Source organism: Brassica rapa, chromosome A01 (assembly GCF_000309985.2).
Source record: "Brassica rapa cultivar Chiifu-401-42 chromosome A01, CAAS_Brap_v3.01, whole genome shotgun sequence".
Taxonomy (NCBI): Eukaryota; Viridiplantae; Streptophyta; class Magnoliopsida; order Brassicales; family Brassicaceae; genus Brassica; species Brassica rapa.
In genome coordinates, this window is record NC_024795.2 from 26,200,977 (window position 1) to 26,228,440 (window position 27,464).

The 27,464-nt window shown below is 36.8% G+C and overlaps 3 protein-coding genes and 1 long non-coding RNA gene across 6 annotated transcripts; 2 read left to right on the top strand and 2 right to left on the bottom strand.

The window, feature by feature from the left end:
* Positions 1-234: 234 nt before the first annotated feature.
* Positions 235-987, top strand: LOC117133034 (DNA-3-methyladenine glycosylase 1; the record flags this gene model as incomplete). The annotated part of the gene is given in 1 exon segment (XM_033288979.1): positions 235-987. A coding segment is annotated over 1 exon segment (487 nt), but the record flags the coding sequence as incomplete, so codon positions are not given.
* Positions 988-1,700: 713 nt separating this feature from the next.
* On the bottom strand, positions 1,701-4,066 carry LOC103845280 (aspartic proteinase NANA, chloroplast). The gene is made up of 2 exons (XM_009122116.3): positions 3,458-4,066; positions 1,701-2,670 (listed from the first exon to the last, which is right to left on the bottom strand). The coding sequence occupies exons 1-2, from the start codon at positions 3,964-3,966 to the stop codon at positions 1,845-1,847; spliced, it is 1,335 nt and encodes a 444-aa protein (XP_009120364.1). The 5' UTR covers positions 3,967-4,066; the 3' UTR covers positions 1,701-1,844.
* Positions 4,067-6,477: 2,411 nt separating this feature from the next.
* LOC103845290 lies at positions 6,478-8,132 on the bottom strand. 2 transcript variants are annotated; one of them, XR_628507.3, is made up of 3 exons: positions 7,377-8,132; positions 7,156-7,299; positions 6,478-6,904 (listed from the first exon to the last, which is right to left on the bottom strand). It is a non-coding gene; the product is annotated as an uncharacterized LOC103845290 (long non-coding RNA). The 2 variants fall into 2 exon arrangements; XR_001958446.2 differs by having other exon boundaries at positions 7,156-7,252; positions 7,377-8,112.
* Positions 8,133-13,953: 5,821 nt separating this feature from the next.
* On the top strand, positions 13,954-17,812 carry LOC103845300 (serine/threonine-protein kinase AGC1-5). Of its 2 annotated transcripts, XM_009122145.3 has the most exons (4): positions 13,954-14,880; positions 14,960-15,028; positions 15,104-15,975; positions 16,517-17,812. In XM_009122145.3, the coding sequence occupies exons 3-4, from the start codon at positions 15,140-15,142 to the stop codon at positions 17,397-17,399; spliced, it is 1,719 nt and encodes a 572-aa protein (XP_009120393.1). In that variant the 5' UTR covers positions 13,954-14,880; positions 14,960-15,028; positions 15,104-15,139; the 3' UTR covers positions 17,400-17,812. The 2 variants fall into 2 exon arrangements, with proteins under 2 accessions (XP_009120393.1, XP_033144864.1); XM_033288973.1 differs by having other exon boundaries at positions 13,954-15,975.
* Positions 17,813-27,464: the final 9,652 nt, after the last annotated feature.

Consider the following 27,464-nt stretch of genomic DNA (forward strand, 5'->3'; position numbering starts at 1 on the left):
CAAAATTCTATAGTTGCAAAAATCCCACTAATTTTAGGTTAAAAGTCTTCTAAAACCTAAAAAGTAGGATTGACTCCTAAATGATCTGGTAACCTACTAAACTCTTAAACCTATATTCTTTAATATATTTGAAGCTAAAAGTGATTAGAGTTTTATTTTCTCTTTATCTTCTATATCATTATATTTTATTAATTTCATCTTTGTCAAACAAGAAACTAATTATCTTAATTCCAGGACCTTGTTCGAACTGCTAACCCTTAGTGGCGCACAAGTAGGTTCTGATTGGACGTCAACTTTGAGAAAACGTCATCACTTCAGGAAGGCGTTTATGGAGTTTGAGGCGGAAGCGGTTGCCAAATTTAGCGAGAAAGAGATAAATGCAATAAGCATTGAATACAAGGTAGATATAAGCAAAGTGAGAGGTGTTGTGGAGAATGCAATAAAGATCCTCGAGGTCAAGAAAACCTTCGGGTCGCTAGAGAGATACCTTTGGGGTTTTGTGAACCATAAGCCCATCTCCACGAATTACAAGCTAGGCCACAAGATTCCTGTCAAGACTTCGAAGTCGGAGAGCATAAGTAAAGACATGGTTCGTCGAGGCTTCCGGTTCGTGGGTCCCACTGTGGTTCACTCCTTCATGCAAGCCGCTGGTTTAACCAATGACCACTTGCTCACTTGTTACCGTCACACTCCTTGCACTCTCCTGATTACTAATCCTTAATTTTTGTCTTTATTTTCTATTTGACTTAATTGAAGGTGTTTTTTTTTTAACTTTCTGGTGATTTGTGCACAACAAATATAGGTGTAGGAGAAAATGGATTGAGTGTTTTTAAATTTTTGTTTTTTGGTAATGTAAGATAAACCAGCTGGTTTAATTTGTTTTTTTTTTATTTACTTTTGTTTGAGTATTTTTAATCACATGTATAAGATTTTTTATGTATGTGTGGTGTCACAATTTGAAATAGTAATTGATTTTCATCGGATTAACCTTATCGTATATGACAATAAAGAAATGCATGGAAAATTTGAATATCCTCTTGGTGTTTTAAAATTTGTCTTCAAAGAATAGTAGTATAAAAGTGATGAATTGGTGATTGATTTTTGTAGAAGCAAAAAAGCATTATCATATTCACATAGCATGTGATGCTTCTCTGTCACCAATAATGATTGGATGACTTTAGTGGATACCATGATGGTACTGGTCATTGCCCATAATCTGTTTTCCCCCAACTCCAAGTTTAACTTCTTTTTACTCTTTTCCCAAGTATCAACAACAACGCTCCTCCCTCGTGGTATATTTACGATTTCCAAAAGTTTTAGTGGAAGATGTGATACTTTAATTTAAGGATGTGTTATTCTTGTTATAAAACAGAGTACTCTACAAGTTTTGCTTTAAATTCCATAAGTGCGAGAATGGGAAAAGGAAAAAAAGATCAAATATGCTTTAAGAAATGAGAAGAGAACACATGAGACTGAAACAGCGATGCATGAGATTCCTACTTTCTTCAACACGTAAAAGTGAGAGTGTGTGAACTTATTAAAGACTGAGCTAATGGAGTTTATGGGCCAAATCTCTTCTTATATCTAAACCCATTTCATCTGGTCCCTTTACGGCCAGTTTAACGGCGTAAATGTGCCTCAGGCCCGGTAATGACGAATCTAGAAAAGCAGTGGATGCGATCTAAAGATTTATAACTTGATGAACAGAAGTGCGGTAGATTAATTTAATATCAAGTGCCATATATTGCAACTTTTATAACGAACATGTTTATATATTCACTAACAATTAACAAACAATAACGGCCAATTAAATCAAAGTAATAAACACAAAGATAAATAGACAGCTAAAGACAGGTAGAAGGAGCAAAAGTCAAAGCTGAGGCCACAATATCAAACTCCCACAAATAATTCTGCTGCATTATATTACCAATGACATTAGTCCCCGGCTCTCCCGCCGACACAAACCCTAAACACTTGACTCCTGATGCAGCATCTATTAGGTAACTTCTACGGTGCGGCTCAAAACGCGCACCGCCCTTGAAATGAAACGTCAACTGCGGCAGCTTGCTCTGGTTGAACCCTGACGTGGTATCGAAACAATACTCTATTGGTAAACCTTCTGGTTTGACTCTCTTCAAACCAACAAGGTAACGCTGAAGACCCGAAACAACCGCTTTGTACGCAGCGTCAGCTAAAAACGTGAGGCTAGTTCCTGAGTCCAAGATGGTCCCACCACCTTGTGTTGCGTCCCATACTTGCATGGGGATGTCGAGCATGGTCTCTCCGAGGGAGAGTCCGATGATGTTGACGGCGTAGAAGGGAGGGATGACGTTGAGATCAAGCGGGGTGGTTCGTGTGGCGTTGAGTTTAGTGGCAGAGGAGAAGGAGGAAGAGCCGAAGATGAGATAGTTGGATACGTTTTTGTTGGAGAGATGGTCAACGAGGCAGTAGGAGAATTTGCCACCGAAGACATTAGTGGCTTTCGAAGTGAATGAGTAATCACTCAAGGCTAAACCAAGCACTCCATCGGCTCCACGAAAGCTATCTCCACTGAAGGAGTTGGTGCAACCTACGAGTACACCGGGGAGTCTAGCAACACGACCATTGGTGAGACGAACTGTGAATGTCTCCTTCCCAAACACGCCTTGTGCTGCTGACCCGTCCACGTATCTGTTTCCACCCGATCAATCTTAGTGTTGATTAGTAAGAACGCAGTAACATGGATTATTATGGGGTTTAGTTACAATAAAGAGAGGGTGGAATTTAATTTATGTATGGCTCAAACGGCAAACCTAACTCACAAGTCACGCAATAAGTGACATTTATGTAATGTGATGAATTGTAGCTCAAGACACATTTAATATCACCCCCTTCTCCTTATGCACTTGCATCTAAATCTATATGGCTCCCCTGAGTTTTCTAAATACTGTATATATTTCATTTTAATTTCTTTTTTATATTTTTAGTGCAAATTTTCCAGTTGTTATCTTTATAATAATATCAAACAAAACAATGTATTTAATAAAACAGAAAATTATTTTAAAATTTTAATCAAAAACCTTAGACGACAATTATTATGAAATATAGAAAGTAATTAAAAAAAAAACAATACAAGAGTTTTTTTCCAGGACGAAATTATATTTGAACCTATGCACATCCATACCTAATGGTCACAAGAAAGAGAGGTCACTCTCCTTGTCTCATTGATGACCACCCAAATTTTCACTAAATATCTTCTCTCTAAACACAAACACACACACAATCCCTTAAAGAGTAAGTTGTGTTCCTAAATCCTAATAATAATGTCTGTAATTAAGTTCCACCATCAACATCACTTCTTCTTTGGTATATGATCCTTAATCAACTCCTAATTAAACTCTACCTAATTCACATTTGCTACCGTTGAATATCGATAATGCAACCACCACCATCAAGAGAGATTGTTTATATTAATTACCTGTAATCGTATGAGCATGGAGTTGAAGGTGTAGGGCAGCTAGAGAGGGAGAAGAGATTCATGAGATCGACTTTACAAGTCTGAGTCAAGCATCCGATTCTGCTGAAACTCGAAGACTCCTCTGCTCTGAACACTCGACGGTTCTCTGTTTTTCCTTTCCCGCGGAACCTGCAGTTCACCCACGTCAGCTCGCTCCCGGTGTCCACCACCACTCTGAACCTTTTCGCCGGGGTACCGACTCTGATCTCGGCGAAATACTGAGCCGCTCCGTAGTCGAAACCTGATCTCAGAGATAGCCTCGCTCCACCGTTGGTTGCTGTTGTCCGTTTGTGAGAAATGAGGCTGTGGCGTTTCTGGTCCGAGCCGATAATGTCTCCAATGCGACGGACAGAAGTCGGGAAGAGAGTGTCCCTGTGTGTCATCTCGAGACGCATCACCGTGGAATCTGCGGCGGAGATTAGGAGCAGTGTCGTGAGGAGACACAAGAGAGCTGCTCTAGTTCTCTTCATTTTGGTCCTCTCGTTTTGGGTCTCTGTTTTCTAAAACAGAGTATTTATATACATTGAGGAAGAGTTGAAAACAAACGCCTTTCTCTCTCTCTCTCTTTTTTTAATTATCTATACTATTAAAGCAGAATCCCTACTAGGATTCTGCCATTAGTTTTTGAGTTATTTACAATGAAATGCCATTACTATATTAATTAGTATAAATAAATAAATAACCTAAAATCTAGCTTAAAGAAAGATTTAATCAATATATTTAAATGTCACCAACCGTAAATAAATCAATGATCATATCTTTGGCCATTAATGACCTGATTCTACCGAATCTATAGTTGTTACTATAAACGAGGATTTCATAACAATACATAAGTATGAATATTTTTGATGTTCATTATTATTGAATGAATATGTTTGGGCACTAACATCTAAAATAATTATATCCTCATATTCTTATTTAAAAATGATTATAGCACAAAATTTTAAATTATTTAAAAAATGATTAAAACACGTTTATATTATATAATATGTCAGCAAACCCCGTATATATAGATGCATATATTTGGTATTGATTTTTGTTAAAAACGGTTTCTATATAAACCCAAATAAACATTTAAATATTCTAGGAGAAAAACTAAACATATAATCTTATATTATTATTAAATAAATAAAACACATAATCTTATATATCTTAATCAGGATCCGTTTGGTTTTGATTTGAGTCTATTCGGATTTCAGATTTTTAAGCTTATAGATTTAAACCCTATTCTAAACATTACGGGTTTGGTTTGGGTATCCATTTAAATTATGTAAACAATTGAAAAATTAAAATGTAACTTAAATTCTAAAAACCCGAAACTTAAATAATATAAAACATATAAATTTAAATAATGTAAAAGTAAATATATAAAATTAAAATAAAACTGGATTTATTTGGAAATTATGATGGAAAACAAGTTTTTAGATATTTCCGGTGTTTTGAGCATTTTATGGTTCCCGAAATATTTTGTTCGAGTCGGGTTTGAATCTGGTTCTTCCTATATTAAATTGTATACCCAATCATGTATTAATCAATTTTGGTTTAAGTTCGGTACTACTCTTCGGATCGGGTTTGATTCAGTTCTTTGGGTCCTGATATGTTGCCCAGCTCTATCATTTATGACAAAAAAAATTATAAAAATAAAATTTGACCAAAGCAAGACGATGCCAACGCTTATTTAAATAAAACTTAAAATATATAACTTTTAAAATATAAATCATGTAAAAATAAAATTTGACGATGTATTACTCCGTTTCAGTTTTTAACTTTTAAAATAATCTAAAACAAATGAGAGACATGCCAACGCTTATTTAAATAAAACTTAAAATATATAACTTTAGATAGAAATTATATAACTTTTACAAATGAGAGACATGCCAACGGTCCTATTAGCATTTGTTTACGTATAAAATATTATTAATTATAAGAAAACTTATTTGATGGTTCGTAGAAAATACGATTAATTATATGATAACACATATTTTGTAACCTATGATGACAGATATAGGATATATATATATATATATATATATATATATATATAATAGTGATTAGGGGTGGGCGTTCGGGTTCGTTTTCGGGTCTTTTTGGGATTTTGTGTTCAGTTCAGATCTTTGAGGATTTGGTTCGGATTTGGATAGTAAATTTAAATAGGTTTGGTTTAAATATTTGGATAGAGAATTAATAATTATTTAAGTATTTTTGGAGTTTTGAGTATATTTTAACTATTTAAAATATTTACGTTTGATTATTTGTATATATTTTCAAGTATTTAAGCGAACTTAAAAGTATCATATATATTCTGGATGTTCTTAAAAATTATTAATATATATATAAGTATATAAATCTATTTTGGATACCCAAAATGCTTCGGTTCGGATCGGATTAGATTTCAGTTCTTCAAATACCAAAATTTTAAATAATTCAGATATTTAATCAATTCCGGTTCGAATTTAGTACTACTTATTCGGATTGGGATGGGTTCAATTCTTCGAATTCGAGTTTTTTGCCCAACCTTAAATAGTGACATAAAAATCAAATAACATCATATTTTTTTAAAAATAAATACACCCGCACGGGCGTGCGGGTCAAAATCTAGTAAAGTTTTAACTTCTAATAATCCGAAAATCAAAAACTAAAGAACTAAAAATCCGAAAATCAAAAACCATAAAATACTTTAGAAGCTAAGAACATTTTCCTTTTGATTTTTAGATTTAGTCTTATTAATTTCCTTTTACTTACATATAACAATTAAACTATTTATCTGGCCTAGTTTGACTAATCGGTTATTTAAAAACGGTTATCAACATTAGAGCATGATTATCCCTATAACCCCATAAGGGTTTCTTAATCATTTTTTTAGTATTAAATGTGTGTTAAGAATTTAGTTAAGAAACAACTAACTTTTTATCCTCCATTCATAGTTTCTTAACTTGAGGGTTCTTAAAAAAAAGAGTGAATGATGATTAAAGAGAGGAAGAGAAAATGGATGACTTTGGTTTAGTGAATAAACATAAATATAACAGAACAACAACAAGAAGACACAACATAAACATAACAGAACATTATCTCCATTACAGAATCAAGAGACAGAACAACCTAAACAGAGCTTCTTAAACAATTAAAACTCATCCATTACAGAGAGAGAGTACTGGAAAGAAAAGAGATAGAGAGGAAACTGACCGTACTAGAGCAGCAGTGGCTTGATCACCAATCCAGCAGTGGCTTCATCACCATCAAACTGACCGTACTAGAGAGATGACATTGTGCCCACCAGGTGCCTGACCTTCAGACAGAACAACACCGATCTTCAGCTTCTGTCCCGACGAAGCAGCACTCTGGTCTGGAACAACTGAGACAGAGGGCTGACCATATAGACCTTGGTCTGAAACAACTTCGCAATCTCATCTGCAATCACATAAAAGCCAACACTAACTCCTCCAGAACTCATATGAACTAAATAAACACACAGAGCCGTAACAGCATTCTCAAAAGCTCCTCGTGACCATACTTAAACCAAATCACAATCAAATTAATACAAGATCACACAGTTCCTCAGCTCAAGAAAATCTATACACAATCATCACAGAATCCCTCAAGCTCCTCGATACAATACTTAAACCAAATCACAATCAAAACTAATACAAGATCTTGATTACCTGAAGTTTTCAGCAAGGAGGCAAGCATTGGTGTTGGAGTCATCTCCACCGATAACCACCAATCCATCCAAATCTAGCTTCTTTGCTGTTTCTTCGGCTTGTTTAAACCATACATGGGAGACAACTTACAATTACATACAAGATCTAGACTCGTAATGAGATCAATACACAAACAAATCCAAATCGAAAATTTCATCAGATCAGATGGAGAAAACCCTAACCTGGGTTTCCGGTGGTGGAGCTGACGGGACCTTCGACGATTTTGAAGGCTCCTTTGAGCACAGAAGGCAAAGGAAGGGAGATTGAAGAGAGGAGATGCTCTCTTCACACAAGCAATCGTCGGAGAAGACAGAGAGGAGGAGAGAAATAAAAGAAAGAGAAAAGAAAAAAGAAAAAGAAATCAAATTTTCTAGTTTGCTGACACGTGGTTTAAGGACCCTTGTTATGATCGATCGCCAAAATCATGTATTAAGGATCGGTTATCACCTTTTTATTTAGTTTTGATTTAATTAATTCACTTATTTTCTTTAAAACCCATGTTAAGAAACTGGGATAAAGATGGTCTTACTCATGGAGATTATTATAAATTTTAATGTTAAATTATTATATATCCAATATATAATTCTAAGAGAATAAATAAGGGATAATTTCACTATCCATTTTTTTTTTCATTTATTATCTCAAATTCAACGATAACAATAAAAAATAAAGGTTCAAAACTTGGAAAGTTTGGCTAATGGTCAACAATGGCAAAATTAATAAGCTTTATATGAAATTATTTTGTTTTAACTTATTTTATGACATAATTATTTAACAAATACTCTAATATTTTATGTTACAGCTTCGAGTTGACATTACATTTATGCAAAAAAATTACGGTTCGAGATTTTGAAAAGAAAACGATCAAGCACATAACAGAAGGTTAGTCAGTTGCCTCTTATTTTATGACACACTTGTTTAACAAATCGTCCAATGTTTTATGTTACGGTTTCGAGTTGAAGTTACATTATTGCGAGAGCAATTTTTACTTTTATTCATTAAAGTGAATGCATCTAAATTTACATTTTTGAGATTTTGAAAAAAGAATGTAAAAAAATCTAGCACTTTAAATAAGGGTTAGTACTACTGGTTAAAACTAGCGTTTTAAAAAAAAAAAAACTGAAGCAGTTTCTTGTTATTTATGAGAGTCCACATAGGCCAGAAGGCAGAAACTGAAGGTAACAACAATTCAAAGGTAACTAAGAGTAACACTAACAACAAAACAAAAACAAACAAAAAAATCGTTGGATATGATTGGCCAATTGGGGTTAGGTATATGAAATATTTGAATGGAGGATATACGTAAGGAGAAGATGCTAGCTAGGGACAGAGAGTCAAACTCACAAGGGCAAGAGAAAATTTCCAGTTGTCATATAGTCATTGGTTAGCTGTTGCACTCTTGGATTCTTTTAGAAATCATATAGATTTTATATTCGTCGGTTCAGATTTCAAACTAAAAAAACTGTATTAAATCTTGAAAAATAAAAATAATATATATATATATATATATAGAGAGAGAGAGAGAGAGAGAGAGGAGAGCTGCATTACAATACATGAGAAACATATATTGGATTATCCAAATCGAGAGATAGATGCGTGTACACTGCGATGCGTTGAACTCCAATCCAAGCCACCGTACTGTTTAATTATTGTCCAATTTACTTTTTCAGTTATATGGTATTTCATATTTGTTCATCAACTAATATCATAACAAGACAAAAATATAAGTGAATTTTCAATAAAACTTTTAAAATTTCAACTAAGCAAATGGTAGTATGGTGGTAAAAGAGAACTTTCCATCAGTCATGGATTTTTACTATGTACTAAATTGTTATTCTATTGTCTTACGATACGAATTTATTTAAAAACCTTGAACTAGAATATTTGTCGATATCAATGAATTTAGATTTCCGTCTAGACACTCTTAAATTAGCTGAAGTGGAATCATTACTCTGGACAGAAGCACAGGTGGGAAATGAGTCAAGGAGGGGGCTCTCGGTACAAACCATTCCTCTTTTAGAGACATCAGGTAGATGGTGTTTTATTGATAGCTCATGGAAGGATAAGGAATTAATGTCAGGGCAAGGCTGGTATAGTACTTTATCAGGATTTGATAGTCTATTGGGGGCAAGGAATGTACGGGCATGCCTCTCTCCTCTTCATTCGGAGATAGAGGCTTTGATTTGGGCAATGGAATGTATGAAGAATTTAAGACAGGTCTAGGTTACGTTTGCAACGGATTGTTCTCAATTGGTGAAGATGGTTTCGGAACCAGAAGAATGGCCAGCATTTGAAAGTTATTTGGAAGATATCAAGCTTCTCAAAGGAAGCTTCCTCAACTCAGACATCGTACATGTACCTCGGACGGCGAACCTTCGGGCGGATAGCTTAGCACGTAGTGCACGCAAGCAACTGTCCTTTGTCGTTCACATGGATGCGGAGTTACCAATATGGTTTACAGAGTCAACATGAATCTGTAAATTTCTTGCTGAAAAAAAAAAAAAAAGATTTCCGTCTAGACACCCACCATTATAAAAAAAAACTTTTAAAATCTCAGGACAGTTATAATAAGTATATCAAAAAAGCAGTGAGATCTTTTTATTGTGTTAGTCATTGGTATCACCGAATGTCTTAATTGAGATTATAAAAGTTATAAAGCGATTGATAGTAGAAAATCCTAACTGCTCAGAAAATATGTAACGAACGACAATGACAGTAGAGGAAAAGAGATTAATTCAAACTGCCAGTCTGCACCGAATAATTGTATACAATTATAACAGTCTTAAGGTGACGACAAAAAAATAATTTATTAACAACCCTAAAGACTTCATGCACGGCCTCACGCTGCTAGTTGCATTATCTTAATCTATGATATAGGCTTATATATAGTTTCATAGCAATTAGAGAAAAATGTATAATGAACGCGGTTTGCTTCTTAGACTTGGATATTGTAAATTGTATATGATGTATCCACGACAAAGACTCTATATAAATATGTATAATGTAACATTTACTAAAGGGACGTATAGACTAGCTAGCTGTTAACTTATGACAAATGGAAGTCGAGTAAACTGTTTTTAATATTTATTATTATTTATCAGAAGGTCAAATGTATTGAGAAGATTACGATATAAGGTAAAGGCAACAATGGCCGGTGTTGAATCTCTGCCGTAAGAAAAGAGAAAAACGACTTACCTAATAACAAGCAAGTAGCCATGTTACGACAAATTGTTTTGTTCGGTAGTCATGAGTTACCATTTTGGGAGGTTTTTCTATATTGTTTTGTTTTTGCCCAAAAAAAGAATAGAGTCGAGGTACTCATCAAAGAGTAAATACTTGTACAAGCAAATAATGGATCTCTGATCACTCTGAGGTTCAATTATTCTTATTTTATGTGGAACTGACATGTTTACCTTTTTAGATTAGTGTAGAACTAGCTGATAAACATGTAGGGTAGTAAGATCGGATAAAAAGAGACATACCTATATATTCGATTTTGACCCAATTTTTTTTTTTTTTTTTTTGATAGAAGGATGGAAACATATTCGAATTTTAGCTCTTTTCTCAAAAAAAATATATATATATTCGAATTTGCCAGGATCACGTGAAGGGGTAATATTGTCGATGGTAATAATGTCATGGGTTAGTTAGACACTTAAACTAAAAGTCTTAACCATCGTTCTTTATTACCAAACGCCTCAATGGATTTTTCTAATGGAGGAAAATTTTGGGAGTAATATTGAACGCCTCACTGTTTGATCCCAATTCTCCCAACGTGTATGTCAAACGACTCAGACCTAGATCGAGATGGTGGAAAGGGCCAAACCGTTTAGATGCAATCTGTATCGAACTCAAATCTGATATAGCTAGTATGATCCTTAATTCATTCATGCTTTCTATGTTTATATCCAATATTGATCCAACATATATATAAACAACACATTTTATTTTATATATTTATTACTGAATAAAGTACATTTGCTAGTTAAAAACTTGTACATAACCAGTTTAGTTCTATTAATCTAAAGGAAAAAAAAAGACAGCTAAGGTTCTACCATTCGCATGACATGAAAGTAACAACTAGATTAATCATAAAGTTTGCTAGAACAGAGACTAAATAATATTTCAGTCGTGACATGAAAGTAACAACATATTCTCATTATTAGGAGTATGATCATTCATACTTTTGTCTGTGCTTAAATCTAATATTGATTTTGTCCGTACATCACGGAAGAGTCCACTCTAAATTAAACTAGTCTATATATAAGAAAAGGATAGTTTGGAAAGTCTGAAAAATTGCAAACATGGGTTAATCAAGTTTATTTCCTTTTGGCTGAAAGAATATATTACGGTCTCACATACAATCCATCATAACATGTTTTACTCACATACTTTTTAAACAGCTGCTATAATCTACGTCCATAATTGTTATGGAACCAGTCAGTTTGTTACCACATCAACATATAATATAATAACAACTTCTGTTTTCATCTTATATATTAATTACTGACATATAGTAAATTTGCTAGTTCAAAAACTTGTACAAAACCAGTTAAATTCTATTAATCTTTAAGAAAGAAAAGATAGCAAAGGTTCAACCATTCTTATGGCATGCAATTAACAATTAGATTAATCGTAAAGTTTTCTAGAGTAAATACTATTTCAGTCGTTATTAGAGTGCCGCGTTTTGCTTTGTATAAATGCGTGGACTATGTACACACGTCAGAAGAAGAACGATCGTATTTTATATTCATACCTTTATTAATTAAGAGTGTACGTACCGTATAGTATAAACGTATGGTACAAGGAAAGAGAAGGTGGTGTGTAAATTGCAATGCTATCGCGACATCATCCATACCCCGCCATTTGCTTAATTTACGGATCATATACATCTTATCTTACTTATAATTTTTTTTTGTATTCATCTGAATTTTTATATAATTATCTGACTTCTGTGAGATAACAAACTAAATCCCACATTGGAGAATTAGACAAAAAGTGTCTAATATATAAAGAGATATCCAACTCTATTAGTACGAGGCCTTTTGGAATGGAAACCAAAAGCAAATCCATGCGGGCCACTGGGCCAGCCTCTAAGGCCAAAAATTGACAATATCGTACTAATCGGGATAATAAAGAGTTGGACACGGGCTGTACAATTCCAACAATTGATATCAGAACGGTTGACGAGAAATCTGCAAAAAGACCAATATACCCTTCGAGAGATGAATGGTATCCTATGAGTTAGGAATGAGAGGTGTGCGGCAGAGATTAAGTCAGAAGATCCTGGAAATCAGTTGTGGGACACGAGATGAATGTGATCCTTAGTTTGAGGGGGAGAATGTGAGATAACAAACTAAGTCCCACATTGGAGAATTAGACAAAAAATGTCTAATATATAAAGAGATATCCAACTCTATTAATACGAGGCCTTTTGGGATGAAAACCAAAAGCAAATCCATGCGGACCAGCCCTAAGGCCAAAAATGGACAATATCGTACTAATCGGGATAATAAAGAGTTGGACACGGGCTGTACAATTCCAACAACTTCTACTCACAAATACAACTCTTATCATTGTTTCGTAATTCGACAAAACAGTCAACTTATACCTTTTATTTTCCCTCTTTCGCTAGGGTTTCAAGTTTTTCTTTTAAGATTAATTTGGAATATCCCAAATTTATGGAAGAATTCAAGCTAGTTTTCAAGAAAAGGTGCAGCTGTATAAGTAGATTTTTTTTTTGAATATTCAAATGAAACTCAAATATAATCTCATATATATATGACTATGTGAATGAAGTGCAAAGAGTTGTTTTGAATCGGATCGCTTAACTCCCCAAAGTACATTTACCACTAGATCAATATATGCGTTTGATGGCAATACAATTTTGTTTACAAGATAGAAGTGCATGTTTAGATCATATTCACTTTTTGGAAGAAAGAACACAAACCCATTTAAACATACCTAAATTTAGAGTCGGCTTATTTTCAGAACTTCTTAGTTCAAGATATGTTCAAGTAGATGTTCGAATTCAAGATTTTAGTTACATTCGAACTTTTGGATATGTCCGCTAATTTTATCCAAAATATTTATACCGAGATTATTCAATTATAAAAGGCTATGTTTACACATAAATATGCTAAAAAAGTTTTTTTTTTGTCAAGAACCATAACAGGGCTTTTCAATTAAAAATTTAATTAGATTAACTAGATTTTTTATTGAGAAGAAGAAAATATCAGTAATAACAAACTGCCTAGTCACCTATACAAAAAAAACAAAGTATATATTTGGAGACTTATTCTTGGGTTCACTCCCTACCAATAGTATTATGTTATTTCAAATTTGATATCTTTTATAAAAGGAAACAAAATATTGTCAAGTTATATTATGTTTTTAAAATAAAAAGATAAAAATTAAAAAAAAAATTGTAGTAATTACAAAAAATATTTTTAACGTCGTCATGAAAAAACTAAACCCTAAATCCTAATTCCTAAACCCTAAATTCGAAACCCTAAACCCTTGGATAAATCATAAACACTAAATCAAAAATACTAAACACTAAAACATTCAAGGGTTTAGGATTTTTGTGTTCAGTGTTTTTGATTTAGAGTTTATGATTTATCCAAGGGTTTAGGATTTACCCAAGGGTTTAGGATTTATCCAAGGGTTTAGGGTTTCGGATTTAGGGTTTAGAGATTAGGATTTAGGGTTTAGAGATTAAGATTTAGGGTTTAGTGTTTTGCTGACGACGTTAACAATATTTTAAAAAAAAACTTTTTTTTTTGTAACTATTATTTTTTTACCTTTTTATTTTAAAAACATAATATAAGTTGACAATATTTTGTTTCCTTTTTTAGAAGATATCGAATTTGAAATAATGAAATCCTATTGGTTGGTGAACCTAGAGATTCACCTTAGGGGGTGAACCCAAGAATTACTCATATTTGGATGTCCATGTAGCTCAAAAATTGCTAATGATAGTAGATTGAGTCTAAGATTCAGGTTTATGATGATAAAAATTAAATAGGCTTTTACTAAATAAGCCCATGAAGCCATGATGTGTTGATAGATTCAGATTCATTAAGTAAACTGTAAACCACGGACAAGGAGCAAGTAGTTTGCAACTTCTTAAACTGAACTCATGGCTTCTTTTTGGATGACCGTTGCAACGGCCAAGAAGACTTGGACGCCGTCGAGAAAAATTCAAGGACATTATATTTTCTCTGTTAGTCAGAGAGAGAGACCCAAGAGAACATACATATCGATGAAGCAGAAAGAAGATGAGGAGAATGTCTAATGACCATGTGAGTTTACTATTAGACTTTTTATTTATTTTAGCTATCTCTTGTTAACAATATGTCTCTGTCAATGAACCAAATTAGGTAATAGGAAACGGTTAATTTAGACAAGAAAGAGAGGAATAAACGGCAAAAATGAAGCGTTGAGAGATGAGAGGCTAAGAACATTTCACTCCCTCCATCTCTTTTGCATCTCCTCATGTCTCTTCCTCTCTCTCTGCTTTTCCAGGCTGAGACACTATTAAGGGAATAAACCAAACTAACGTTTACAATAGACAAGCCAATTAAAGTCCTCTTTGAATCTTGGAACATTACTAATTGTTTTCTTTTAGAGTTTGTGATTCGTATTCTAGGAACTAACACTTAATGTCACATGCATTTAAACATGGTCCGTGTTCTTGATTTCTTGAAAACATTGTTTGTGTTATTATAACTATCGCATTACAATCTCTTTTTTTCCTTTTTAGAGTTTGACATGATTTGATTTTCCCTCACTTTGTCTTTTAAATCAACAAGGAAGCGTTTGATCATATCAGGTAAAAAAAAGTGATTCTAAAATATTTTGTCTCTTTGAACAAGCATCTTGAGGTTAACGAGATTGGTCCCTGCAGGCAAGAGCTGTCTTATAACCAAAAGATATTCCAAAGATGGACTTAGCTTCCAAGAAGAGCACATCTAATGACACCACCAAGGAGATAGACCCTACCTTGATACCCAAGTCACCTCACGCTCCATTTTCTCTTAAACTAGGAGACAATGTTCCGAGAAACCCTCATTTTGATCTCAAAAAGATGGATCCCCTCGTCAGACACCAACCCTCAAAGTCACCTGAACCCCCCACCGCAACCAGAGGGGGAACCAACGAGGCTGATTCAAAGCACAGCGAAGGTGATGGCTTAGGAACGAGGAAGAATCCTCCTAAGAATCTTCACTATGATCCCAAGAAGATTGTTCCATTAACCACACCTGAAACACCCTCACCAAGCGCCAGAACTCATCCTCAACGTAGGACAAAATCTCCAGACAACAAGAGAGCCCCCAGACACAATGCAGACTCTGCCTATGGTGATTGCCCTTCAGCTACACCTTTCAAGCCTCACACGGGAGGTGACGTGAGATGGGACGCAATTAACTCGGTTACTTCAAGAGGGCCTCAGATAGGTCTAGACAGCTTCAGGCTTCTGAAACGTCTAGGGTATGGGGACATAGGCAGCGTCTATCTCGCTGACTTGCAAGGGACAAGTGCGGTTTTCGCAATAAAGGTGATGGATAAGGCCTCGTTGGCTAGTAGAAACAAGTTGCCGAGGGCTCAGACCGAAAGAGAGATCTTATCCTTGCTTGATCATCCCTTCTTGCCAACCCTTTATTCTTACTTTGAGACCGACAAGCTCTACTGCCTTGTCATGGAGTTCTGCAGCGGAGGAAATCTACATTCTCTCAGACAGAAGCAGCCCAACAGGCGTTTCACAGAAGAAGCCGCGAGGTAAGACAAAATTTCGGTCTATTTAGAGTAAGAGCTAGTCATGGCCATATTATCCGAAACCCAAACCAGAATCGAACAAAGAAAACAAACCAGACCAAAACTTATAAAAATCTAAATGGTTCCTATTTCTCTATATCCAAAAAAACTGAAACCAAAGCTTGAATTGAACCGAGAACTAAACGGATATCTGAATATCCAAAATATGATTTATGTACTTAAAGTTTTAGTTATTATTTTTAAAAATAATAAATTGGAAATTATTTTCAAAAACTCATATTACCCAAATATATTTATAGGTTTTATGAGTTCAACTCGGATTTTGTCGGATTTTAAACGCAAGCCAAATCCAAAATGTTCTAATTGAGTTCTGTTTGAGTTTTATAATAAATAGAAATCCCGCCAAACCCGACATTACTCGAACCGATCCGATCCAAAAAATGTTTGGTTCCTAAAAGGATCCTAAAGACCCGAACCGTAAACATGATTTCCCAGGACTAGTTGAGCTGACTTATTATCTTTTCTCTCATGAGTTTCTTTACAGGTTCTACGCGTCTGAAGTGTTACTAGCATTGGAGTATCTACACATGTTGGGAGTTGTATACAGAGACTTGAAGCCAGAGAACATTTTGGTTCGAGACGAAGGACACATAATGCTTTCAGACTTTGACCTTTCCCTCCGTTGCACCTTTAACCCCACTCTCGTGAAGTCCTCCTCCGTCTGTAGCGGAGGAGGTGCTATCCTCAACGAGGAGTTCGCCGTCAACGGCTGCATGCATCCCTCAGCCTTCCTCCCACGTCTCCTCCCTTCCAAGAAAACACGCAAAGCCAAGTCCGACTCCGGCCTTAACGGCCTCTCCATGCCAGAGCTCATGGCTGAGCCAACAGATGTACGGTCAATGTCCTTTGTGGGCACACACGAGTACTTAGCTCCAGAGATCATACGTGGCGAGGGACATGGAAGTGCTGTAGACTGGTGGACGTTCGGGATCTTTCTCTACGAGCTCTTACACGGAACAACACCGTTCAAAGGACCAGGGAATAGAGACACGCTCCACAACGTTGTTGGTCGGCCTCTGAAGTTCCCAGACCTCCCTCACGTGAGCTCAGCCGCGCGTGATCTCATTCGCGGTCTTCTAGTGAAGGATCCTCACAGAAGAATCGCTTACACACGAGGAGCAACGGAGATAAAGCAACACCCTTTCTTTGAAGGTGTGAATTGGGCTCTGGTGCGTAGCGCTGCACCGCCGCACATTCCTGACCCTGTTGACTTGGGACCGTTGACTGCTGCTAGAGGGAAGTCCAAGGGACATGGAGGTAGTGATCACTATAATAACCCAATGAAGCCTGATGCTCAGGTCGCTTGTGCTGCTGGGCCTGCTACTCCCACTGATGATACTGCTTATGTAGACTTTGAGTACTTTTAGACACAGCAACACCCTAAGCTTGAGAGATTCTATATGTTTTTCTTGTTCATACTCTTAATTTTTTTGACTAATACAGTTTGTGCTATGTAAAGAGAAACAAATGACTTTATTTGTCCACAAGAAAATTACTGAAGCTTTAACTAGAGATTGATTCGAATTAAGGGAAAACTAGGTGGTGGGTATAAACATTAAAAATAAATAATATATTGTGTTTATAATTTTATAATTTTGAAATAATAACCATATCATAAAAAATAACCTTTCAATTTTAAATAGTTTGAAAATCAAAAGTCTTAGTATTGTATAATCTTTGAAGACTATTGAGATATAGTGATAATTATAAAATTTTAATTTAAGTTTCCAAAATTTTTTTTGACATAATTTGTGACTAATAAAAAAAACTAAAGATTAATGAACAAAAATATATTTTATTAACACTTTCTATTTTCGCATTATTTTGTCTACCATTTTATTTTATTTAATTAGAAGTAAAATGGTTACAAAATTTCCATAATTTTTTTAAATCACAAATCACATTTAATTATAAATAAAATGGTCAGACATTTTTTATTTAGTTTTTAACATAACACTCACAATTGGTTAACCAAAAATGCATTCTAAAATTCTCTCCAATCAATACAGTATCTTATCAAGCACCGATTCATTTAAAAGTATTATATTTATTACGATATCTTTTATAAGTATTACTTTCATTTTAAAAAAGTTACTTTAATAAAAACCTATTTTAATTAAATATTATTAAATAATTATATATTAGAAAATAATATCTAAAATTTTAAATAACATGATGTCATTATTTTAGACATATCTTTATATATAAAGAAATGTTGCTTTTCTCCTGTGATGGATCCAACTCAGAAAGTCGTTTCTCCTGTAACCAACACGTGTCTCTTCACTAAAATGTTGTGTTTCATCGTTAGACTTTAGTCTTTGATGGGTTTCTTTCTTGGGCTTCATTTTCCTTCACAACCCGACATAGCCATCTCTACTTTAAAGACTTCATCTTCTCCGCTACTTCGACTCCTCGCCATGGCATTCCGCGACTCCTCCTGTCATCTCTGTCGCGGCTCCGGTTGGTCTCCGGTGGTCCAACCGCGATTGACTCCCTCCATTGTCGGGATCAAGCATCCTTTGCGGCGTGAGCCCACGTTCATCGTATCACCACCGTGACCTCCTAAGCTTGCAACCAAAAGCTACGATATCTCCTAGCTCCCAAAGTCGTCGATCTCACCTCCAATCATTGAAGCCTTACACAATCAGACTTTTATCGTACTGAAGATATTACAGAGGAGGCAAAGTCTAATATGTTCTTCCGCCGTTTTTCGGATTTTGGGAACGTCAATGTTATCTGTGCTTTGGATGTTTCCAGAAACCACCTATTTTCTTAAACCTAAGACGTAATATATCCCCCACTTTCCTGCAATTAGGTAACTGTTATTTGTTGGATCCATTAATAGCCTTTAGGCTTTAATGAAATATGTGAAAAGCAAATGACTTGGGCCTGAGTAATCAACAGCCCAAAGTATAATCATTTATGATGTAAGGGGACTTGTCCCACATCGCTTAGAGGAAGAGAAGTTGAGCAATATATATATGTTCACTTACCATGAAAGCTTAAACAGCTTGGAGAGAGAAGAAAGCTCTCCGCGCGCGCCGCCGCCGTCCGGCCGGCTCGGCTCGGCGTGGACGTGGGCTTGGGCTTGGGTGGAGGGCCTTTGGCCCGATAAGAATTATTCTTTTTGGACCAAGTTAAGCTCAACGCTTTGCCATTTTATTTCTAAAAAACAGCATGACATTTGTGTATAAACGACATGTAGTTCGTTAAATGGATCAGAACGAGATAAGAGAGAGTCTTGAGGAAGAAGTTTCGGAACTTAACTTCCCTCGATCTCCGCGAGATTCTCGCCCACGTGCAGCAGCTGTTGCGGGAAGTGGGTCTTCTCCGGCTCTTTAAATATCGTCTCTCTTCTTCCTTCATTTCTTAACCTTTTCCGAATCGAAATCCAACAGCAAAAAATCCCTCTGCGTAAGTCTATTATTGCGAGAGTGTTTCGTAGATTTTTAGTTCGATAGGGCGATCACGGGTGAGGCGTGAGTCGTCTGCCATGGTTGTATCCTGGGACTCTATATTCGTACAGTCCCGTCTCACTAACGGAGCGAATATTTTGAGTTAAGGAAAGAGATCATATCTCGCCTCCATGTCTCGTTGTGAATACGATTTCTTATCGTTCTCGTATTCATTTTCTGTATTCGTCTATTTCCTTAACTTCGCTTTTATTATATCGTTTACATCAGTCCGGTTTACCGGCTATTACAATCTTAACTCAAAATCGCTTTATGTCTAAAGCTCGAATCGGGTTGAAGAACGATTTATAAAACGGGTTTTGGAACCGTGTTTGCGATTTGCTTCCTAGCACTTCCGCGAAACGGTTATTCTTATTTCATAACGATGTTTGCGATTTGCTATACGCTTATCCGCGAAACGTTTTCTGCGTTATTCTAAAAACGTGTTTGCGATTTGCTTTATAGTACTTCCGCGAAACGTTTCTGTTTTATTTCATTACGATTTGCAAATTGCTTTTTAGCATTTTTCGCAAAACGTTTTTGATACATCTTCAAAACGTTCTATAAATGAATCGTTTCAAGATCGCTTTCTTATGCGAGTTTGTGAAACATTCTAAGTCTTTAAAAATGATTTCTGCGAACGCTTTTAAGCAAGTTTGCAAAACGTTTTTCCAAGACTTATATCGATATGATTTGGTTAAAACACCAAAAATGAACATCGACTTTAGACTATTATTTTATTTAAAATAATATGTTAAATGTTGAATGGAGTACTAATCCGTTTTCATGTTTTCTCTACAGGAAAATGACAAACGAGAACGACACCCCCACTCCCATGGACACCTCGGATGTCATTCAGACTCCACTCAACGCTGCAGCAACTGGCGTGACAACCGCTGGAAACATCACAGCGTCAACCACTGCAGCAACAACGAGCACTTTCCTCCCTGCGGGGAATGCTGCTGATGAAACCACTCGCCGTACCCTATTCGGTGCTGGTCTTTATCAGACGGGTTCCATTTCAGCAACTGCAAGTGGTCCGGTGGCAGTTCAAACTCCTCCGACTGTCCCTAGTGTGTTCACTCAAGGACTGATGCCAAACCAATTTGATGGCAAAGGCTTCAAAACGTGGCAGAAGAAGATGTTGTTCTTCCTGGCAACGATGAAGCTGGAGAAGTTCCTCCAGGAGGACAAGCCCCTTATGCCCTACGGGATTGATGATGTTCACAGCCTCGCAACTGTTGACATATGGGTGCATTCCGACTTCATCTGCAAAGGCTACATTTTGGGTCGCCTCATTGACCCATTGTACCGTGTCTACTGTGAGATCCCCACGGCGAAAGAGCTATGGAGATCACTAGACAAGAAGTACAGAGGTGAGGACGCTGGCTGCCAGAAGTATGTGGTCTCAAAATTCCATGACTTCAAAATGGTGGATTCAAAACCCATCATGGATCAGGTGGAAGCACTTCAGCTCATTTGCCATGAAATCGCTGCTGAAGGAATGTCCATCTGCGAGACATTCACAACTCTCAGCTTCATTGAAAAGCTTCCTCCAAGCTATGCGGATTTCAAGAACTACTTGAAGCACAAGAAGAAGAAGATGGGGCTCGAGGAGCTCATCACGAGGCTTCAGATGGAATCCAGAAACCGAACTGCTGCAAAGGTCGGTACAAAGGAGCACAGTGTCAACATGGCTGAGCACAAAGGCAAAGGAAAGGCCCACGCCTATTCTCCTGCCAAGCCTTCCAAAACTGCTGCAGCCTTGAAGGCTTCTGGAAAAAACTTCAAGAACAAAGGTATTGAGATCAATGCGAATGTGGAGAAGTTCAAGGGGAAATGTCACTACTGCCACAAAGTGGGGCACAAGACAGTTGAATGTCGCAAAAAGATCAAGGATGAGAAGGCTCAGGCAAATCTCACTGAGGAGGATCTCGTTGCTGTGGTGACTGAAGCCAACATGGTTGAAAGCAACAACCCCAAGGAATGGTGGTATGACACTGGTGCAACCACCCACATTTGCACCGATAGGGCGATGTTCAGCACCTATCAGAAAAGCAAGACTGAGGAGAAGCTCAAGATGGGGAACACTGCAGTCTCCAAGATTGAAGGACGCGGCAATGTGATCTTGAAGATGACATCTGGACGTGAGGTCACTCTGACAAATGTGAAGCATGTGCCAGACATGAGGAAGAACCTGGTCTCGGGAACCTTGCTCAGCAAGAATGGATTCGCCACAAGATTTGAGGCGGATAAGCTCGTGATTAGGAAGAATGGGATGTATTTGGGAAGGGGTTATGTTAAGGGTGGACTTGTCAAGTTGAATGTAATGACAGTCACTCCAAAAGTTGTAGCTCCAAAAGTTTCAATGAATAAGAATGAGCGAGTTGCTTATTTGGTTGAGTCTTTTAATATATGGCATGAAAGATTAGGCCATGTAAACTACAAATCTATACAAAGATTAATGAATCTAAATCTAATTCCTAAATGCAAAACAAGTAAACAAAAATGTGAAGTATGCGTACAGGCTAAGCTCACAAAAACGCCATCACCTCGTGTTGAAAGAACTAATAAACCTCTAGATTTAATTCACACTGATTTATGTGATTTAAAATACTTACAAACTAGAGGTGGTAAAAAGTACTTTGTGACCTTCATAGATGACTGCACAAAATATTGTTATGTTTATTTATTACATAGCAAAGATGAAACCTTGGAAAAATTTAAAGAATTTAAACTCGAGGTCGAGAATCAGCTTAAAACAACTATTAAAGTAGTTAGAAGCGACAGAGGAGGCGAGTATGATGGTCCGTTCAATGCATTCTGTAAAGAACATGGAATAATCCATCAAACTACAGCTCCGTACTCACCAGAATCTAATGGAGTTGCTGAACGAAAAAATCGAACTCTAAAAGAGATGATGAATGCTATGTTGCAGGAATCTGGGTTACCCCAGAACATGTGGGGGGAAGCATTGCTTACCACTAATTATATCCTCAACAAAATTCCACACAAAATAACTGGCAAAACTCCATATGAATTATGGAAAGGTAATTTACCTTCGTATAAATACCTCAAAGTGTGGGGGTGCCTGGCAAAAGTTGCGGTACCACCACCAAAGAAGGTCACTATTGGACCTAAAACAGTGGATTGCATCTTCATCGGATATGCACATAACAGTAATGCTTATCGATTTCTGGTACATAAATCTGAAATATCAGATATTCATGAAAATACAGTCATGGAATCAAGAAATGCATCTTTCTTCGAGAATATTTTTCCATATAGGGAAAAACAAGGTTCAAAACGAACTCGAGAAGAAAGAGACAATGACAAGAACTCAGAAACTGAGACAAACGTCGAGATTTCTATAAATGATATTTCAGAAAATGAAGAAAAAGATGAACCTCGAAGAAGCAAAAGAGCTCGAAAGGAAAAATCTTTTGGAGAAGATTTCTTAATGGCATTTTTAGTAGAAAATGCTCCAAAAACTTTGGCAGAAGCCATGGCTTCACCAGAAGCTCCATTTTGGAACGAAGCTGTCAGGAGTGAATTAGATTCGATTATGCAAAATTATACGTATTACATAACGGATTTACCACCTGGCTGCAAAGCATTAGGGAATAAATGGATAATGACACGCAAACCTGGTGGAAAATACAAGTCTAGGCTTGTAGTTCAAGGATTCCGACAAAAAGAAGGCCTTGACTATTTTGATACATATTCTCCAGTGACGAGAATAACATCAATAAGACTGATGATAGCAATCGCAGCCTTAAGAGACTTAGAAATCCATCAAATGGATGTAAAAACTGCTTTTCTAAATGGTGATTTAGAAGAGGAAATTTACATGAAACAACCTGAAGGTTTTGTCATTCCCGGACAGGAAGACAAAGTATGTCGACTTGTAAAGTCACTTTATGGGCTTAAACAAGCTCCTAAACAATGGCACGAAAAATTTGACAATACAATGATGTCAAATGGTTTCAAAATAAATGAATGTGACAAATGCATATACTACAAAACTACCAAAAATGCGTATGTTTTACTATGCCTATATGTAGATGATATGCTCATTATTGGAAGCAATAAAGACATTATCAATCAAACAAAGAACATGCTCAAAGGGACATTTGAGATGAAAGACTTGGGATTAGTAGATGTAATCCTCGGGGTTAAAGTCAAAAGAAATTCAAACGGAATTATCTTAACCCAATCTCATTATGCTCAAACAATATTAGAGAGATTTAAAAATTACTCTAATAGTACGGCAAAAACTCCGTTAGATCCCCAAATGCACTTGACAAAGAATTCAGGTGAAGCGGTTTCACAAAACGAGTATGCACGTGTGATCGGAAGTCTCATGTACTTGACAAATTGTACTAGACCAGATCTGGCGCATGCAGTAAACGTACTTAGTCGATATACAAGTAATCCAGGTCATACACACTGGAAAGCTATAACGAGGGTACTCAATTACTTGCGCTACACCAAAGATTTTGGGCTTCACTATGGTAAAGAACCAGCAGTTTTAGAAGGATACAGTGATGCTAACTGGATATCAGATTCTAAAAACTCAAAATCCACAAGCGGATATGTCTTTACACTAGGGGGAGCAGCAATATCATGGAAATCTACCAAACAAACAGTTTTACCCAGATCAACAATGGAATCTGAGTTCATAGCCTTAGACAAAGCAGCAGAAGAAGCTGAATGGCTTAGAAATTTTTTGGAAGATATCCCTATGTGGGAGAAACCTGTGCCAGCTATACGCATACATTGTGATAGTCAATCTGCAATAGCTCGGGCTCAGAATAATCTCTACAATGGTAAATCTCGTCACATCAGAAGACGACATAAAACCATTAGACAACTTATCTCAACTGGTGTAATCACAATAGACTACATCAAATCGGCTGACAACCTAGCGGATCCATTTACTAAAGGTTTGCCACGAGATGTTGTTGCTAAATCATCAAAAGGAATGGGTTTAAAGCCTATAACGAATGAGGATGCTTGACTGCAACCCTACCTATCATGACTGGAGATCCCAAGACGTAGGTTCAAAGGGAAAACAAAATCAAACAGAATCTAACCAAAGCACTTGAGACAAAGTAGTCTCTTCCCAGCTCCTAAGATGATAAAAGTGCTAACGAATGTGTGAAGGATAAGCATAAGCTTTTAATGATTCCATAGCTTCTAAGCGGAGTATTACTCAATACTTTTCATGGTCAATCACCTAATGAGTGTGAAATGGGGCCGTTTCTAGGAGAATGAATGCAAGGCTATATTCTCTAAGTTCACTCATGAAAACCAGGAATAGTTCAGGGCCACAATGAACACAATAGAGAACTAAGTTCTACGAGGAAATGAAGCTGCGTTATGCCTGTTGTCTCGGTCTACATAAAACACCGGTTGGTTCAAGACATCATGTTCACCTTCTGGTAAAGTAAACCCGACAGATATTAACTATGAGTGGTTCAAGGCTTAAAAATGCCACCAACTCAAACACAGTGAATTTTTCGCAAACACTCTCGATAAGTCTGTCTAGTCTAGTCCAGATTAGAATAAGTATAGTTTTTAGAGTCTATCGAGTCTGCATTTAGTCTGCATATGTTTAGAAGAGTCATTTCTATTCATGTGGGGGATTGTTGGATCCATTAATAGCCTTTAGGCTTTAATGAAATATGTGAAAAGCAAATGACTTGAGCCTGAGTAATCAACAGCCCAAAGTATCATCATTTATGATGTAAGGGGACTTGTCCCACATCGCTTAGAGGAAGAGAAGTTGAGCAATATATATATGTTCACTTACCATGAAAGCTTAAACAGCTTGGAGAGAGAAGAAAGCTCCCCATGCGCGCGCCGCCGCCGCCGTCCGGCCGGCTCAGCTCGGCGTGGGCGTGGGCTTGGGCTTGGGCTTGGGCTTGGGCTTGGGCTTGGGCTTGGGTGGAGGGCCTTTGGCTCGATAAGAATTATTCTTTTTGGACCAAGTTAAGCTCAACGCTTTGCCATTTTATTTCTAAAAAACAGCATGACATTTGTGTATAAACGACATGTAGTTCGTTTAAAAACAACACGAAGTTTATCTGTTCGAAATGGATCAGAACGAGATAAGAGAGAGTCTTGAGGAAGAAGTTTCGGAACTTAACTTCCCTCGATCTCCGCGAGATTCTCGCCCACGTGCAGCAGCTGTTGCGGGAAGTGGGTCTTCTCCGGCTCTTTAAATATCGTCTCTCTTCTTCCTTCATTTCTTAACCTTTTCCGAATCGAAATCCAACAGCAAAAAATCCCTCTGCGTAAGTCTATTATTGCGAGAGTGTTTCGTAGATTTTTAGTTCGATAGGGCGATCAAGGGTGAGGCGTGAGTCGTCTGCCATGGTTGTATCCTGGGACTCTATATTCGTACAGTCCCGTCTCACTAACGGAGCGAATATTTTGAGTTAAGGAAAGAGATCATATCTCGCCTCCATGTCTCGTTGTGAATACGATTTCTTATCGTTCTCGTATTCATTTTCTATATTCGTCTATTTCCTTAACTTCGCTTTTATTATATCGTTTACATCAGTCCGGTTTACCGGCTATTACATTATTAATAGTCATGTTCTTTTGGTGAACGCCACAATCGGCGTCTGCGTCTGAAAATTTAAACATCACCACCGCAAAACACAGCACAACACAGCACTCATGAAACAACGCCAGCTTGCTTTTCTTGACGCTGCGGCTGATCGCAATGACTAAAACGAACGCAGAATATTTCAGCGTCAGTTGCTTCTATATATTTAGTACATCCGGCTGTTTATTAGCGTCCATTTTAATCTTCCGTGCCGTTGAATTTGCCTTCGTTTGCACTATAATTTTCAGTCGCTGCCGCAACTAGCAGCGTTCACCAAAAGAACAGGATTTTGGGAACGTCAATGTTATCTGTGCTTTGGATGTTTCCAGAAACCACCTCTTTTCTTAAACCTAAGACGTAACATATCCCCCACTTTCCTGCAATTAGGTAACTGTTATTAATGTATCATTCAATCAAACCAGTACTCTCAACGATCCGTCTTCCCTGCATTCGTCACCCATTTCATTCAGTGTTTATTTATGTGAGATGATTTAGATTTCGATTTTGTTGGGTGATTTTTTTTCAGTTTGTTCTTTTATTGTTTATCAAAATTTTAATTTGAATAACTTTCTTTTTGCGGGAGATAGATTCTGATTTTGTTTGTTGATTTTATTTCAGTTTATTCATGTATTGATCATCAACATCAAAGAGCTTTCTCCTGTTCAAAAAGTTTTAAACAGTATACAAAGCTCTAAAGCAGGCGAGTCCCAGAGAATACTATCAGGAAGTGATCCAAAACTTTAACAAACAAGAAGAGAAGGCTTGCCATTTGCACCTGAAGCACAAGAGCTTGCGGATACTGGGTCATGCCCTGGGATTTACTATTACATGAAAACACAGTAGCGAAGCTCTTGCAGCAGAGGATATCATCTTCAGAGGAGACTGATGGTAGCTTTTCATGTCATTTAGACTTTACTTTGTCTTCTGCTCCATTACCAGACAAGCCAGCTTCGCAGATGGCTAAGACAATAGTACAATGTCAATAGAGCAAGGTGGAGAGCGACACTGGGTTAGCGGTGGATAGTAAGAGAGCAATCGTCATTGAGCTGATGGAGCAAGTGACGGAGAGAGTGATACAGCCATGGAACAAGCGTACGGAGAGTGTGACGAGAGATAGCAAAGGCAATAGCTGAAGTTCAAGCTGTCACAGGGAAGTCAATAACAATGACAGGAGGGTGTGTTTATACCAGCTGCAATCTTTTTTGGTTTGTTTTTGTACAAAAGGAAAATGAAGGATTGTGTTTGACTTGATTTTGTTTCGAAAAAATTAGGTTCATGCTTACAAGGTTTCTGTCAATGGAGGAATGAAAGCTGCGGTGGAGGAAGCTGACATGACTGCATACCTTTTCATGAGGCTGTTGCTC